Source organism: Panthera pardus, unplaced genomic scaffold (assembly GCF_024362965.1).
Source record: "Panthera pardus isolate Hobbes unplaced genomic scaffold, ASM2436296v1 HiC_scaffold_11, whole genome shotgun sequence".
NCBI classification, from domain to species: Eukaryota; Metazoa; Chordata; class Mammalia; order Carnivora; family Felidae; genus Panthera; species Panthera pardus.
This window is the reverse complement of record NW_026526666.1, coordinates 228,689-247,220: the sequence shown is the minus strand read 5'-3', so window position 1 is coordinate 247,220 and position 18,532 is coordinate 228,689. Positions and strand designations below refer to the sequence as shown.

The following is an 18,532-nucleotide window of genomic DNA, read 5'->3' as shown; positions in this document are numbered from 1 at the left end:
TGTGAATTTGAGCTTCTTACCTAATTGCTTTGTGACAATGGATAACTTCCTTAATCTTTCAGGAACTGTTTGGAACATAAGGAACACTCAGTTAAATGTTAGATTCCTCTATTATTGTTATCACACAGTGTTCATTTGGCTAGAATTCCCACTGTACTGGGTTCTTGGGGATCTAGGTTTGGTAGTGAGGTCCAGGAAGGTGAGGATGGGGAGGCCGTAAGGCACAAGCTGAGGATTGGGGGTCATAAGGGCATGAGAAGCTGAGGAGAGACATCCCAGATATAGAACCTGAGGTCTGAGATCATTAAGTTCCTACCCAGTTTCCCAAATAAACTTAGAATAACCTGCCAGTCCATGGAATTAACCTGGAGTTCTTGGGCGGGGAGGTGGGGAGGGGGGAGGGGGCTGCTGCCATATGAAGGCAAAGACCACCAGGCTCAGCAACCCAAACCAGCAGGATTCACCATGGAGGCCCTTGGAAAGAACACACTGTTTTGGCTGGGAAGAAGCAGTGTAGCTTTGGGCACAGTGTATGAAACACTGAGAAGCTGACAGCATCTTGGACGAGTCCTTAAAGACTCAAGTGACCTAGAAATGGCTTCGTAGGTACAGATCTCACAGGTATCTCATCTCTCATAACTTCTAGGAAAAGAAGACTGACTTGTTTCATGAAGAAGGCCACAGGAATCATTTATCTCATGTTCTGGAAAATTCAGTGTCAAGCAGAGACATGCCCTGCCTCTGAGTGAAGAGCCAGGCATACTGGGGAAGAATCTCACTAATGCCGTGCCAGTCCTGGTCCTCGTGATCTCTCCTGCTTCATTTAGATGCCATTAAATTGCCTCATTGCCACCCTATAAAAGGCCTCTCCAACAGCCAACTCCTTAGATCCCTGGCTTCTTCCTGTCTTGCTCCTGTCAGCAAAGAGGGTAAGTCTGTGCCTGGGATTAGGGACACAGCAGGAAGGAGAGATGGCTCTGGGGTAGGATGAGGGTGGTCAAGACTTGTCATGAGGGCGGTCACTGAAGGAGCTGGGGCAGAGCTGGTGGGAGCTGGAGGCTGGCGTGTGATGGGGAGAGGCAGCTAAGCTGAGTGGTGGGTCCTGCGTGAAAGGTATTCTCCAGAGAAATGCCGTCCTCTCTCCTTCTGTGTGCAGTCATGTGTTTTTCTCCTGGGTCCTTTTATGGGGTGAAGTGGTAGTCTGACTCACTCGAAGAGCAAATGGTGGAAACTCGCTCAAACTCTGGCCTCATCAGGCTCTGCGGGGCTCAGCTTGAGACTCACACTGGCTCAGGGGCCACTGATAAGAACTTGCCTTTCCTGGGGCTGCCTGGCCTGGCAGGAGGGAATAGGGAAGCCAGTCTTGAGAGAACTGGTGGTAAGGGAAAATCACCCGGGCAAGAATTACCCAAGGAGAATCTATAATGCAGTCACCAAAGTGAGTAAGAGAGGAGGCTTGGAAAATTGGGTAGAAACATACATCACTCCTCCCACCTCTTCATTTTCCACTGTGGAAACTGAGGCACACAGCCAGGCACAGGCAAAAAGCTAAACAAGATGCTTGGCTCTCAGTCCAGCATGTGTTAGGTCTGGGTGCTTGTGACCTTCTCTTTTTGAGAAGCCTTTTTGGCTTCCACTTACAGACCCTTCTATTCAAAGGGGATGCTGTGGATTTCCCTGGGAACCTTCCTAGTTCTGATGAGACCTTTCTTTTCAGATTTTGCAAAGCCACAGGAAGATGTGTGACCAGCAGAAGCAGCCACAGTTCCCCCCATCTTGCGTGAAAGGCTCAGGATTAGGAGCTGTGCAGAGTACTAAAGGTACCTCTGTGAAAGGCCCAGCTCCATCCCAGACTCAAACCTGCATGAAATGCCCAGCTCCATGCCAGACTCAAACCTATGTGAAACGTGTAACTCCTTGCCCAACCCAAACCTATGTGAAATACCAAGTGCCATGCCAGACTCAAACTTATGTGAAATATGCAGCTCCTTGCCAGACATATGTGAAGTGCCCAACTCCGTGTCAGACAACCTATGTGAAGTGCCCAGCTCTGTGCCAGACGTATGTGAAGTGCCCAGCTCCGTGCCAGACAACCTATGTGAAGTGCCCAGCCCCCTGTCAGACCCAGACGTGCTATGTACAGGGCCCTTCTTCTGGCCAGACCTACTACGTTCAGGCTCCCACAAGTGGCTTGGCCATGTCGTGCTGCACCCCTGACCCATCCTCTGCTCCCATTTCCACCAGCTACTGCTGTCTGGCTCCCCGGACCTTCGGGGTGAGTCCCCTGAGACGCTGGATCCAACGGCCCCAGGACTGCAACTCAGGATCATCTGGCTGCTGTGAAGATTCTGGGTGCTGTAGCTCCGGGTGCTGTGGCTCTGGGTGCTGTTGTAGCTCCGGGTGCTATGGTTCTGGGTGCTGCTGTTTGGGAATTATCCCTATGAGGTCCCGAGGTCCTGCATGCTGTGATCATGAGGATGACTGCTGCTGTTAAATACAGAATGGCCCTGCTCTACCTTCTGGAACCTTCACCAGCCTCTGGCCCCCTCCCTGTATTCCTGGTGATGTAGAATCTCACTGCTTCACCGTGCACTGTGCTTCTCTATCAAGGCAGCCTGCCAGAGTTAGCGCACCCCCAAACTTTGGCAAGAATAAAGCTCTGAATGCAATTCACAGTGACATCCTGTGTATTTGGTCCATATTTATGCTTTTCTATCAGAAAGTCTTCCTCTTGCTTCTCAACAAAGGGAAAGGTCTGTACAGATATGAACAAGCCTACCAAGCTGCTGCAATCCCAGCCTGGGATCCTGAGTATTCTAGAATTCTGCTAATAAACTTCCCTGTGCAAGTTAGCTGGAGATTTGGGGGTTGGGGGGTGCCTCTTTCCTGCCCTCTGTTGAGGAGAGGATCTGGCCATGCTGAGGCCCTTATGGCAGCATGATTGCTATATGTAAACTCAGGGTTCAGTTTTCTGGATGTTGAAAGCCTGTGAAATCAGATCTTCTCAGGAGCCTCATGATGATGCCCCTGCTTCTGTGCGAGTGGCTCTATGGATTCCATTTTCTTATCTGATGTGCTTGCCCTCCTGCAGCCACAGGGTCAAGATCTGAGGGAAAGGGTGAGGATTCCCCTGAGGCCATGTTGGCCTAGGAAACACCCCTGGTAGTGAGTGAGACGTTGTCAAGAGGAAGGAGAGCCTTTTGGCATAAGCATCTGGGTCTCGGTCCAGACACCCTTCCTCATGAGCACTTCTTCCATTACTTTGTTGACTCTGGAGGGTTGGGGTAAACTTTTATAACTAGAGATCGTAAACCCACACATTAAAAAGTAGGTAGGGGGTTAGTGCTGTTCAAAGCAGCTTCACAAGTCCTGGTGAATGAGCAGAAGAGGTAGCATGTTTGGTGAGTATGTAAATGAACATTCCAACAAGAGCTGGGGACCTTGGGTTTGTTTCTAAGCAACCTCTGTTGGGTTGCTCTGGACCACTGGCATAAAGTCATCTGGACAACTGTGCTGCCTTTGAACATCTAAGTCACCCATGGTCTCCCAAATCATAACCCATCCCTCAGCCAAACCCACTGCAGGCCAGTCACTGAGCCCAGTGGTCTCCTCTTACAGCACTGAGTGGCTCCTGCAGTGTTGGAGGTCCCTGAGCTGCTCCTTCAGCAATGAACGTGGGAATGCAATGCTTTGTATTTATTAATTAACAATAAGGTAAATAGAATGAGCTTATGTATACATTTTAATAGTACATTTGATGCCTGAACCATGCAGGGGTTAGGGGCCTTGATCCCCCACACCATCAAAATTTCACACTTTTGACTCCCCAGAAAGGCAACTACTAGTAGCCTTCTGTTGACCAGAAGCCTTACCGATAACATAAACAGTCAATTAACACATATTTTGTATATTATGTGTATTCTATCTTGTATTCTCATAATAAAGTCAGCTAGAGAAAAGAAAGTGTTATTAAGAACATCATAAGATAGAGAAAATACATTTATTATATTGTATTTATTGAAAAAAATCCACATATAATGGGACCTATGAAGTTCAAACCCATGTTGTTCATGGGTCAGCTGCACGACATTTATAGATAAAAAATAAGTTACTTTTTAACTTCTAATTCCACTCTCTTTTCTAAGGATGGCTATACTGAGTTTGGATTAAGTCTTTGTCTAGCGCCCAGTGGTCCAATGTATGCAGACAATGGGTGGCATCCTAAAAGCCTAGCCCAACACTTATTGTAGGGAATCCGTTTCATAACTCATATTTCTAAAACTCCTACTTTCTCTCCTCTTGAATTATCCCATATCCTGAGCACAGATGCTCAAGATTCCCTCACTGAACACCCCCAAATACTCTCTAACATCCAGAGTGGTTTCTTTTGTCTCTTTCTCCCTTGCCACCCCCTTCCCCACCCCCAAATCTTGTTTTATCCTGGTGGTACAGCCTGAGTCTCTCTGGCTGCTTTGTTACTTTTCTCTATTCTTTACCAAATCCTGGGATTCTCCTTTCCAGAGGAACTGACTCAGGAACAAAAACCTCTCCCTTGCCCCTCCAGCACTTTCTATTGTTTTTATACAGGGAAAAGGGAAGAGACTATAAAGCTTAAAAGGCAAACACAAAATTCTCCTGGTAGGGAGAGTGAGTAGAAGAAATGTAGATGAAAATAAACACATGCATTAATAAATCTCAACCCATTACATATCCTGAAGATCTCCCCTTTTTGTAATGTAGAATCACAGTATGTGATTGCTCTGTGATCATCTGTTTTCATTTAATAGTGAATATTCATCATCAGTTTTTGTTAGTGCATATAATTGTATCTTTTACTTCTTGTGGCTTGTTTTCTGACATTTCTGATGTGTGGCTAGTCAGTGATTTATTTAACCATCCCCTTGTTGCCCTTTATGATACACAGCAAAGCCTTGGATTGTGAGTGTTCCGCAAGACGAGCAAACATTTCTAATAAATTTTAACTTGATAAACGAGTGATGTCTTGCAATATGAGTGACACTGAGCATCACATTATCACAACTGAGCCAAGGGTTCTTCTCTCTTTCTCTCTTTTGTTGTGGGATTGTGGGTGGCCGTCTCTCATGCTCAGATGCTTGGTCTCAGGCAGTGGTGTTTGGCAGAAATCAGTGATTTTTTCAGAACATTGGAAGGTGCCTACAACTGGCACTAGTATATTTTTTGTTACTTCAAAGCACCTATGGATAGTCCTTTGCTTTTCCATACATGAGTAAGCTTAGGAATGCTTTGCTTCATTCTAGGTCAGGCTGCCTGCAGACATAGATCCTTTCCTCTGCTGCCTTATTGATAGTTACATTAAATAATTTGTTTATTTTTCCTTATTATTTTGTATTTTATTACCATATTGTAATCACTTTTAAATGAATTTTTTGGATTGTGGAACAAATCATCTGAGCTTCCATTATTTCTTATGGGAAAATTCACTTTGATATACAATGTTTTGGACTACAAGCATGTTTCCGGAATGAATTATGTTTGCGAGCCAAGGTTTTACTGTATATTTTCATTTCTCTTTCTTTTTTTATTTCCTTCTCCTACTTTTGGTCTCTCTCTGTTTGTGTCTCTATCATTATTATGAGTTGCTGCTAAGGTCTTTGTAAATATTTTTGAGGTTTTATATTGAAATATAACACACAGAAAAGTACACAAATTTTAAGTTCATCACTTAATGAACACATCTATGTAACTACCACCTAGACCCCAGAAAGTTAACATCATGTTGAAAGCAAATAAATCAAAGTTCTTGATCCCCATGGAGCAGGGGATTAAGTTTGGAAGCATAAGGTGGGGTAGAACAGAAATATTCTTCTATAACTCCAGAAGCTTTGGGAGAGCCCTGCTGTGTGTCATGTAGGAAAGAGCATATATGGAGAAGCAGCCAATGGAATCTAGGCTTTCAAGACACCCAGAGTGTGCCTCCAGGAGCACCTCCCAGTGAACCCCAACACCTGGTGCTGGAGACTCCTCTCCCCTTACACAGACCTCAGGGGACTGAGTAGCCAGATGCCAGGACTTGAGAAGCCCCTCTGAGCCTGGCCAGTCTGGAAGGTCTAGAAGTAACTTCTGTGTCTGATTTTCATTCATTTACATAATAAATAGTTACTGAACATCTATTTTGTTCCAGGCACCATCTCTACTGGGTTGGTTTACAGCAGAGAGGGAGAATAAATGATTAAAAAAATCCAGTAAATAAATATAAAGGTGCACAGCTATAAAGGATACTGGGTGTCCTGACTTCTTGTAATATGCCAGTTTTCCCTGGCCAGGGAGATCAGAAAGGACTTTTCTGAGAAAGTGCAGCTCCATCTCAAGGTTGAGTAGGAGTTAATCACAGAGAAGCAAGGGAAGGCTTCTCCAGGCAGAGGCAAGAGCACAGCCAGGGACTCTGTGGGAGGAGGGGGCCTGGCAGGAGGGAGGAGCTGAAGGGAGAGAGTGTGCAGTGAGACAGAAGGGCAGGAGGGCCTGATGGGAGCCGCTGAAGGTGAGGATCGGTGGTGTCACTGGAGATATCCACCAGGTCAAAGGGAACACTTGAGAGATTTCAAGGGGGCAGGTGACAGATACCATATTATTTGTGCCTATTAAAGTTGATTTTTCTCTGCAAAAAGAAATTCATATTTTTAGAGCATCTAAAGGATCATCTAAAACAACTGCCCAGTAATATTAATTGACCTGGTTTTCTCCTACCCTGTCCTGTGTAGCTCATACACCTGGCTCTGGGCTTAGCTTGTACAGCTGTCATATGAAAGCTCAGGCTGCTCTGTGAGTAAGGGAGCCATCAAGTGCCAGCATCAGGTGGTCTTTGCCTACAGCACAAGTACCTTCACATTGCATGATGCTGGAGCTCTCATCTCTAAAACTGATGAGTTAGAAAAGCACAGAATATTCAGTTTCAGGACATTTTAAGGCTAATCAAAAGTTCTACTGTTTTTTTTTAAAGTTAAAAAAAAATCTCAATGTGCCATTTCTCATGTAAAAGAATCCAGATTTCCTGACTACTGGTCTTTCTACACTATCTATAAAGGACTCATTGGGAATGATTTAAAGAGAATGGCAAGTCCAGAGCATGGAAGCAATCCCTGGAAGACTGGGGACAGTGTCTTCAGATGGGCCGAGGTGCTGTTCTCTTGGGTTTTACCCTGGAACACTGGGGACAGTGTCTTTGGATGGGCTGAGGTGCTGTTCTCTTGGGCTCTACCATGAGTCTGCTTTCCTACAATTTTTTTTTGGAAAAGAAAAGTCCTCTGAGTCAAATTCTAACCCCACTTCCCTGTGTAGGATGATTTTTAATGATGTTTTCTCTCTCAGGAAAATGCCTCCTCCAAAATTATCCATGAATAAGGCTAATACATACAGATAGACCTCATAACATTTCTAAAAATTAAGAAATAAACATATAGTCATATACATTTAAGTTTTTTACCTTAAAATACCTTATACATATATTGTATATGTATGTATAGCTAATATGATTTTTGATGTCTGCAGGGAAGGACAGAGGGAATTGTCTTTTATTTATTGAGGGTTTACTATGTGTTGGGTACTGTGCTGGTCGCTTTACATGAGAGATGCCTCTCTTATTTGAGCAAGGAGATGACTGATCTAAACTGCATGGCAGATGTAGGGGGAACAACAGCCAGTGTTGTTCTAAGATTGGGACTTTTGAGTCAGACGGGCCTATGTGATCAGACAAGTTGTAGGATCTCTCCACTCAGAGGGATGGTGTATCATAAAACTACCTGAAATAGTGCCCAGTACATGCTATGTCCACAGTCCATGCAGCTTTTGTCCTGTCTCTGGTTGGAGGGGCTCTGTCTGTAGACCTGAAAGGCTACTTAGAGAGTAAGAGAGTGGCAATCATATCAGATCAAGACTATTAAGAGATTCTCATGGTTTGAAATTTAATAGTTCTAAAGTAAAATGCAATGAGAGAATGTTTTATTTATGGATCTGATTATGAACAGGTGTAATCTGATGATTTGAATAACTATTGTCTACCAGCTTCTTCCACCTCTGTTCTCATGCCAGATCTGAAACAGTTCTTTTTCTAACACTGAATAAGCCCCTTCACCCTTTGGGCCTCAGTGTCCTCCTCTATAAAACGAAGAAGTTGGGTGACACAATCACCAATGGCTGTTTCTAGCCCTGACAGTCTGTACTTCCAATTCTTTGACTCTTCCTCAAAGTTCAAACAAAGTAACTTTCCAAGAAAATGGAAATGGGGTAGAGGTTTGATAGCTAACTGGCAGCATCCCTTAAAGGGGCATAAGGAGTGGGGCACCCAGATAACAGCTCTTCTCCTGGGACTTGATGCTCGACAACAAGGGAGAATCTAGGCCAAGTCTTCAGACAGAAGTTAGCTAGGGAAAATGTCACAATATGTCATTCCTTGTCACTGGTGTAAGCATCTCCACCCTGTTGATGGTTGCTGATGGCACGATTAGCAAGTTAGCTGTGTGTGGAACAGGTGGGTGATGCAGCAGACTGGGCCACAGTGAGGGGAGGGGGTGGAATAGTATGTGTGGCTCCAAAGGGCTGAGAAAAGTAGACAGTGACTAATATTCTCAGAGATCCTTGTGATCAGCCCTCGTGTCTGATCCACATGCACGTTCTGCTGTGACTAGACAGAAGCTGTACAGGAGATGAGAACTAGGTCCTATCTGTTTGATGTCCCCAGAGTCTAGCACAGGGTGGTACTCAATATTTTCTTATCAAATAAAGAAATGAATATTCCTCATTTATGTGTCTATCCTATGGGAACTTCCTATATTTTTTAATCCATTCTGATTATCCCCAGGGAACAGTAGAGAAGACTCAGAGGCATAGTTTCCATGTATTTCTCAGACAGAAAAAAGTCAAGCTAAATACTATCAACTGTTCATTGAACCTGTTTCAGTGTTAAACACTCCATATATCTCACCTCTGGCCATGAGGCTCAGACTGCGCTACCTCAGCTCTTCACCCTACCCTGCTCCTAGATCACTTTACTACTAACTCTACATCACATATTTGTTTATTGTTTTGCCTTCCTACTAGATTGCTCTTCCAACCTCCTCAAAGGACTGAAGATACAGCCCCAAATAGAAGAATCCACTATGAATCTATCACACAGCTGTGGGTTGGTGCACACTTTCCCTAAAAAGTCATATATATATATATATATATATATATATATATATATACACATATATATATATAGTCAACTTGGCTTCCATACAACACTCAGTGCTCACCCTATGCCTCCTCCCTACCCTACTCCTTGGCGTTGAGTGTCCTCCTCAAGGCCAATCACCCACTTTCCCCTCAGTTTTTTCTCTGTATTTAAGAGTCTTTTATGGTTTGCCTCCCTCCCTCTCTGTAACTTTTTTTCCCCTTCCCCTCCCCCATGGTCTTCTGTTAAGTTTCTCAAGATCCACATATGAGTGAAAACATATGGTATCTGTCTTTCTCTGACTGACTTATTTCACTTAGCATAGTACCCTCCAGTTCCATCCACATTGCTGCAAATGGCCAGATTTCATTCTTTCTCATTCCCTAAGAAGTCTTTATTTTCAAACTTTATCAGATCTTAAGAACTTAAAATCTCTTTACAGAGTTTAAAAAGGGCTACAGAATTCTGTGTGGTATCCTGAATGGAAAGTTTTTTCCCCCATCTTTATTGAAGTATCATTGACAAATATTGTATATATATTTAAGGTGTACTACACAACTTTGATATACATATATATTATGAAATGTTTACCACAATCAACCTAATTAACATATCCATGACATCACACACTTACGTGTGTGTGTGTGTGTGTGTGTGTGTGTGTGTGTGTGTGTTTCTGGGTAGGCACATGTAAGATCTACTCCTTCAATAAATTTCAAGTACACAATACAGTATTATTAACTGTAGTCACCATGCAGTACATTATAGTCCCAGATCTTACTCATCTTATGATTGAAAGTTTGTACCCTTATCCAATATCTCCCATTTCTCATCCCCCCAGCCCCTGGTAATCATCATTCTATTCTGTTTTTATGAGTCCAACTTTTTTAGGTTCCACATACAAGTGAAATCGCATGTAGGGTGCCTGGGTGGCTCAGTTGCTTAAGCGTCCTCCTTCAGCTCAGGTCATGATCTCCCTATTTGTGGGTTTGAGCCCCACATTGGGCTCTGTGCTGACATCTCAGAGCCTGGAGCCTGCTTTGGATTCTTTGTCTCCCTCTCTCTCTGCCCTTCCCCTACTCATACTGTCTCTCTCTGTCTCTCAGTAGGTGAACAAATGTTTAAAAAAATTGTAGAAGTGAAATCACATGTTGTTTGTTTTTCTACATTTGGCTTATTTCACTCAGCATAATATCCTGCAAGTCACCTATGTTGTTGTAAATGGCAGGACTTCCTTCTTTTTAAGACTGAATAATATTCCATTGTGTATATATGCCACATTTTTTTTTTACCCGTTCATCCATTGACAGAGAAATAGGTTGTTTCTGTATCTTGGCTATTGTGAATAATTAAGTCACTTCTTAGACTTACTGCCCACACTAGCAGGTCAGAAAGAATTTTTTGTTGTTGTTTCCCTCCACTTATTTCCTATTTCTTGGCGAATTTCTGCCCATGAATGAAGATGTCTTTTGAAAAGAAATCTGTGTTCTTTGTTTCTGTGTAGAGCTACCTGACCATGCCTTCTCAAAGAGGACAGCTCCCATTTCTGGAATAGGGAGAAGGTAAAAATGTTGCCCTGTGCCCATACCTCAATCTCCTCCATTGTCATGCCCATGCCTTGATAGAAATTCACATTCTTGCAGGTGTCTGAAAAAGAATCATGGCTTCTTCATGGTTCAGAGTGGGGTAAGGAGAGAAACCCTCAACCTTCCTTTAAAACATTACTGACATATTTTAAGAAGGCTAAGTTAGGCCTCCTTATGTCAGAGAAACCAAATTCACTTATAACTATAAAGTTTCATCAGAATTGTATTTTAAAATCACTCTTTTTAAAGAACTATTGTACTTTTAATTGGGAGTTTGGCAAATATATTTGAGGAGGAAACAAATCCTTAATACTATAAGAAATAATAGGAAATATTCAGATTAACATAAGTTCATTTTATACCATCCTTTCCCTGCTTGCACCCACTGAATTATGGACATGAAACCACCACTAATATCAATCCCGCTGTAATTTTTATTAGTTATCACTCTCATAAAAGCAAGTTTAATTTTTCCAGTTCATAAGAATCATGTCCTTCTCTAAATTCTCACATTAAAATCATTAATTCAGTCAGAGAGTACTATGTGGTCCTCTAATTATATGTTAAAAGCAAAGAGTTGTGGACCTCTTAACTCATCTCATCTCATCTCATCTCATCTCATCTCATCATCTCATCTCAACACCCCTTTTGCATTGTTTTCATATTATCATCCCTCTAATCCTGTAGAAGCTTTTCATTCCCAGATCCCTCTTACTTTGCCCATCTTTATGCCTCACTGTTACATGCTGCAGTTATGGATATAGATAGATCTCTGCTCTTTTACAACCACTGTTCCCATCTCCTCCTTGGCTCATTTGTGTTGCTCAGACTCGACTTCCAGACATTCATACTTTTGTTTCTCAGATAATAGCCTCATCTGGCATAGTCTCTGTCTGCCTCGTGTTGAAGCTGGTGGAGCACTTGTCTGTTGGACCTGCTAGATGGTAATTTTATAAGACCATCTGTGAAGATAAGGGTGGTTTCCGAATCTCTCTGAATCCACCCTGCTACTTGGTACAATACTTTGCATGCAGAATGGATTTCATAAATGAGAGAGGATAGACACACCTAACCCTCATTCTTCTGCCATCTTTATCTTCAGAAGTATCCACCTATAACCTCAGGTGAGTCCAACAAAGAAAACAGAACAACAAGACTTCTATATCAATTCTCTGTGATCAGGAAATCTTGCCAGGCAGAATGATGACTGTTAAAATACCAAAACATGGGAAATGACCATATCAATTAGAATAGTAGTAAGAGTGGTTAGAGAAGTAGCTGCCACTTTTTTAGGTCCAGCGACATATGTTGTGTTCAGTGCTTCATAGGCAATATCTCATGTGATGCTTACAGATGAGCAGGACAATGATCACTATTCTGCAGACCATGAAACTAGTTTAGAAGATATAAGTAACTTGCTGAAGACAGCATAGATTGCCAATGGAGAAGTAGGCATGATAACTTCAGTATTTTTGAATCCAAGACTGTCCTTAATAATACCTTCTATTTAGAGTGCCTTCTTTCCTGTCAATCCTCTGCCCTTCTAATGTCAGCTCCAGACTCTCTTGGCTGGGGGTATGCTTAGGGTCAGTACATTATACTTTCATTGATTATCATTGGCTTTTGAACAACTCTTTCTTCAAAATCATGGTGCAAAAATCAAGGTCTCCCTTCTTTGAAATGCTATAGTTCTTTGAATCAACACCACATCTCAGCCATTGTGACATTATGGCATCTATATTTGACTACTCTGTATAACATTCAAAAGTGGTTTCTTCATTCTGTTTTTTTCCTACTTCATCACTTATCAATCTCTTAAACTTCATGAAATAGTGATCTCCACTTCTTCTATCCTTACTCCTTTCCAAAATTATTATAAAGCCATTTCAGCCCTCACCATTGAAACTGCTATTTCCAAAGTCACCAGTGCCCTTAATATTGTCAAATCTACTGGATTTCATCTCTATAGCATTTTATGATGTGAGTAACCTATCTTTTTTTGAAAGTTTTCTTTCCATTTTTTCCAAAATGCCATGATTTTCTCTCAATTCTTCCACCTTAGGTATCTCAATTTTCTTTCTTGGACTCCTACACTTTACAACTCCATTATCTACCTATTACAAGTTGAAATATGCCCAAGTCTCTGTGTCTATTTATATCTTTTGTAGGGGAGGAAAAATTCTCTACCCTTCAAGGTTTTCTAACCTAAGACCTAAAGATTCACAGGAGGAAAAAAAGTGTATTACGTGAACATGGAGGCCCAATAATGAAATTGAGACCCAAAGAAATGACGAAGGAAGGCATTTTTAAATAATTTTTAAACAAAGAGACAATAAATCTGTGAGGAATTGACAAGAAAAAGAAACAGATGTTTGGGAGTTTTAACTTTTAAGGAATTCTAAATAGAATCCAGGCTGAGATAGTAGATTAGAAAAAAAAAAAAAAACACAACAAGGTTTGTTTCTACAGCTTTCTTGGCTTTAAGGTCATTATTCCTGGTGAGAGGGATGTCTTTTTACTTCTTAGTACAGGAAGGATACCTTTCATATGGGAGTTTTATTGCCTGCTTTGAGGGGCACAGAGGAGGGTCTGGATCCTTGTATTGGCTGTTTCTTAAGTAACTTTTGTTTAAAATAATCTATATGCCAAAGTGGCTCATTTCAGGGTGGCCTACTCTTGGCCCCCACAATAAATTGTATCCTCTTTTGTTTCTCACCAAGGGTGCTGTCCTAAAGCAACCCTACACACCTGCACACCTTCAGATGGTATTTAATTACCAAGAAACCAATCCGGTCTGTGAGGTGGTGTCTTCTGTATATGCCTATTAAACCCCAGCAAGTCTCTATTAGAAGACTTCTCTGTTCTCCAAAAAAATACCCTGACTTTGATGTGAGCTCATTAAAATTAGTGATAGTTCCTTATTCACAGCAGTTAAACCCTGTGTTTGCTGATTAGTAGATGTTCAAACAATGTCAAATTAAAGAAATCCACTTATGTCTTATTTTATTTCTCAATTCTATATGTCTACCTACCGAATGCAATAGCTCAACAATACAGTGACTGTAATTCCCAAGCTCTCATCTTCACCTTTCAAGCAAGAAGTCTGCTAGAACTTCCAAGCTCAAAACAGTGTTTGTCTCAGATAATGAGATGTCCTATGCATCTTACAGCCTCAGATGGCAGCGTGTCCTCTCTGTGTGCCCACTGCTCCTCAGCAGCGATCAGACCCTTCCAAGAGCTTTTCTTTCATGGCCTCTGCAGACTCCTCCTGGTTCACACTTTGCCCATATGATCCCACAGAGCTATGTTTTCAAATAATGCATTTCTCAGGAACTAGTACCCAGTATTAGTGGTGTCTATCAAGAAAAAAATGAGCATTTATTTGGGGATCTAGGTATTGCAATATGGGAGACACAGAGATGACCAAAATTGAAAGTACTCTGAATTGCTAATTGCCAGCAGAAGTGCAAGTTTATAAAGGCAAAACCACAAGATTATGTAAGTTGTTTTGAAAGAACTATGATTGGCGCTGGCAGAGTTAAACTGACCATCTATTACCAGATTGACTATTTAGCTAACAGATGTTACATTATCTCCATTTCAGTCGGCCATAGAAGGATGTGTTCTAGGAAGGGGTCCAGTTGAAACTGACAAAGCCCAAAGTTCATGGTCTTCTGAGAAGACCAAGCATAGGTCCTACTTCCTCAATATCCTTCCCACCCTATTTTGAATGACTCTTAGCAATGATTGCTTCATTCTGGAATCTTCTTTCACAGTGGAAGTAGTTCTACACTTCCCTGGCCATCTGTCTTGCTACAAGGGATTCTGAATCAGCCTCAGTGCCTTATAAACACCTGCCTTCCTCTCCCCTGGTGTTTAGTATTGTGTCAGATACTATACCACACACATGGAACACAGAGGAGTCTTAAAACATGTCCCTGCTTTCAGTGGGGTCCAAGTTTAAGCAAACATCTGGAAAAACTGTGTAACTTCCCTTAGATAAGAGATACAGGAACCTGAATACAGATGAAAACCTCTTGAACATGACTCACAGTCACTGCTTCAGAGTCATCCTTAAAGACTACATGCTCCTGAAGGCCATCTGTCACCTTCCTGTCACTGGTATCTTGTAAAATTCTGGGCCCAAGAAAGAAATGCATATTTATTGACTTACTGAAGGAGTAATGTGTGATAGTTGAATGGCTGGTCTGCAGCAGACTGGGGGCAGATATCCTACAGCCTCTGGCTTCTGGGATTCCTCTCAACCCTGCATGCATAAAGATCCAGGAGCCCCAGGACCAGGAACATGAGCAGTACCTCATCCCAGGTGTGAAAGTGAGTGTTTGGCAGAGGGAGTTTCCAGGAGCAGGACTGCAGGAGGCAGGGGGTGAGGAAGGAGTAATGGTTGGCAGCAAGGACACTGTGATGGCAACAGAAATCATGTGAGGGTTTCTGCAACTTGCAGATCTCTTGTCACATCCTGCCCTGACTTCTCCTGGTCAGGTGAGTACATGGTGAAAAACAGGCTACAGGTTGGGAATATTCTAAGTTAGGGAGAGAAGGGCAACAAGAAGATGACACCATGGGCTGTAGAGTAGAGGAAGAGGAGAAGGAAGACAGAGCAGTGGAAACAATGTTGACTAAGTGGACTTCTCTCTTGTCCTCTAACAAGAGGTGTTGTTGTAGATGACAAGAATCCACCCAAAATGTTAAGGATGACTAATTCTTCACAGTAAGGATTCTGAATTACGGCCAGCAATGCTTTCAAGTGGTTCTGAGACCTTATTCAGGGGTGACTGTAGGGCCCAGGTAGGAAGATGGTTGGTATCTCTGGGAAAGAACAGAAAAGAAGAGAGAGAGATTTAATTGTAGTTAGTTTCACTTCCTATCCATTCCCAGATTCTGCTTATAGATCTTGCTCATAAAGTAGCTTGTCTTGGGTGAGGACTCAGTGAAGGCCAGGATAAAGGACACATCTGCTTGTCACCTGTATGCTGATGGTTGGATGCATTTCTCCCTAGGTTACTGACTTCCTCCCAAAATGTCTTGCCAGCCAAGCCAGCAGAAGTTCCAGGCTCCTCACAAGTGTCCCTCAATTGCCTACCCCAGTGCCCAGCCCCATGTCTCCCTCCAGTCTCTCCCTGCTGTGGCCCCAGCTTTGAGGGTGGTGGCTGCTGCCTGGGCCATCATATATGCTGCAGGTCCCACTACCACAGACACCAGAACTCTGGTTGCTGTGGCAGTGGCAATGGCCAATAGTCTGGGAACCCAGCTGCTGTCACAGGTCTGTGGTTCTGGCTGCTGCTGGCCTTACCAGGAGGACTTCCAACAATCAGAATCAGAGGAACTGCCCCCAGCCTGTTGCTCCTTCCTGCTTTCCTGTCCTCTGTGTCCTGCAGATTGAGCTGCCGAAATCTTCCAATGGAAACTTCTATATTTTTCCCTAAATATTTTCCAGTTTCTTCCCATCTGAGTCACAAAATAATAAACCCACTGAGCCTATCTGGCCTGTCACTTAATTTATTTTTATTTTTATTTTTTTGCCAGCAGTACTCCACAGGTCAATGTTAGCAACTTGGCAGGACCCAGCCCTGCTCTGCCTGGGGACTGAAGCCTGCTCAGGAGTGTGGGTCACCTGGTCAGTCTCTATTCACAGGAGGTCCCTGGAAAGACCTCTGTTGACCTTTCCTGCCATAGAGAGGACAAGTTTAGGCTTCCAGTTGCCAATGGAGGGTACATTTACATTTTCTCCAGTTTTATACCTATTTCTCCACTATATTTTTAATGAATAATAATAATAATGATAATGTTTCTAACTCTTCATATTAAGTGATCAATTAAATAGTGCTAGTACTATAGCAACAGCAAAAGCCTGGAAGCAAGCTAAATGCAGATCAGATAGAAGGTGGATGAGTCATTGTTACATAGACAATGTTACATGAGACAGTGATTCATTGTCTCAAATGAATGAACTAAAGCAGCACACAACACACAAATAAGTGAAAATAGCAATTCCAAAAAGATTACATGCAGCATGATACTCTATTTCTAAGTTTTAAAAAAGCAAAATATATAATTTTTGTCTGTTGTATATATAGTTGGAAATAAACTATAGAAAATGGAAAATGAAGTATAGATAAAACCTTTCTTTGAAATAAATATTTTGGTGGGGAGCAGCACAGTGGGGTATGTGGGACAGGAACATGTGGTTATAGGAATTATGTTATTGTTAAATCCTACCTTTCATCTGGGTCGGTTCCCTAGTCTTTTTATATTATTAAATGAATGAATGAATGAGTGAATGAATGAACAAATGAACAAATGAACGAAGAAACAAAGAGATGGACAGGTCAGCAAACTAAATAATGAAGAGGAGGGCAGTGTGTCTGATTTCTCCATTTCTATACATCTAAAGTCTTGTGTTGCCCGAACGTGTGTCACATTCATTAACTTACATAATGTTCTAATTTGATTCTTGATTCCCCAACAATTTTATAAATTAGGAAACTGAGGTCCAGAAAAGTTAAATAATTTATCCACAGTCACACAATAAGAACAAAGCCAGCTCCTCAGCAGTGTCTGAGCCTTTCACTCCTGTTCCCTTCTTTTTCTCGTCACTTCTCCTGGGCAGTCTTATCTGCTTCTGTGGCTTCAGTTAACACTGTCACTCTGATGGCTAAGATGCCATTCTCAGAGAGCCCTTCATTGACCCCTGAATCTAAAATAGCTCCTTTGTCTTCATTTCACATATCACCAACAACTGGCTTCTTATGTATTTACTTTTTGTGCCCTCCTCTTCCAACTTCAATGTGAACTTCGTGACAGTGTGAACCTTGTTATCATGCCCAGTGCCATCTCTCCAGAATGGATGTATGAAACATGTTTTTTGTCTACATTGCTCCTAGATCAATGTACAAAGTCCATACATTTTCCTGAGCTTCAGACTGATTCATTTGGGTGCCTTGCCAATTCTACCAATCAAGGGCACTAGTCTCATTTCAAATTAAAAATTTACAGTATAAAAATCATTCCGTAGTCCTCCATTGATCAAACCTCCTCTCTGTTGATTTCAACTCAGAGAATAGCATCATCATCTGCCCAGTTTAAAACTTGAAGACATCCTGGATTGTTGTCCCTTTTGTGTCCCTCCCACTTCTTGGGTATTCATTGGCCAATAACAGGTGGAAGTTTCACTAAATCAAATGACACTCTGGAAAATGTGTAAGAATGCCTCTTATGATACAAGATTAATTCCATATCAGGTGGTCATTTTAAGTGCTTTATTACATTATTGAAAATAGCCTTTCATTGGTAATACATATGAATTAAAGACCTATATACTATTTCAATGCAATTCTGATTGTATGATGAAGTAAGTCACTAACTTCTCTCTCTGTGTTCAATGTAGTCTTCTGCCAGAAACGGCTAACATAATCACATAAATCATAGGGTTGTTGTAAGGATTAAATGAGTTACTATGTTCAATTAAATGCCTTAGTACAGGACAATAACTATTTGCTCTTGTGTGACACAAAACCCTCAGGAACACATTTATTTTACAGATTACAGTTCTTCTCCAACCACCATCATGATCAAACTTACCTTCATCATTAATGTTAGAATCATCATCATGATATGGTCACTCCCATCAATGACCTTGGTCCTTCAAACCAACCTCCATAAGTAACTCAGCCCACATTATTCGTTTCTTTCCTGAGTTCCTTTTCTGTTTTTTTTGCAATCAATTCTTCACATT

General features: G+C 41.9%; 1 protein-coding gene across 1 annotated transcript; it reads left to right on the top strand.

Moving 5' to 3' along the window:
• Positions 1-817: 817 nt before the first annotated feature.
• On the top strand, positions 818-2,679 carry CUNH1orf68 (chromosome unknown C1orf68 homolog). The gene is made up of 2 exons (XM_019439587.2): positions 818-929; positions 1,718-2,679. Exon 2 carries the CDS (start codon positions 1,739-1,741, stop codon positions 2,492-2,494), a length of 756 nt encoding a protein of 251 aa, XP_019295132.2. The 5' UTR covers positions 818-929; positions 1,718-1,738; the 3' UTR covers positions 2,495-2,679.
• The last annotated feature ends 15,853 nt before the right edge of the window (positions 2,680-18,532 follow it).

Bases quoted from the DNA above. Each gene is read 5' to 3' on its own strand.
- CUNH1orf68 (XM_019439587.2), top strand. From the start codon at position 1,739: ATGTGTGACCAGCAGAAGCAGCCACAGTTCCCCCCATCTTGCGTGAAA.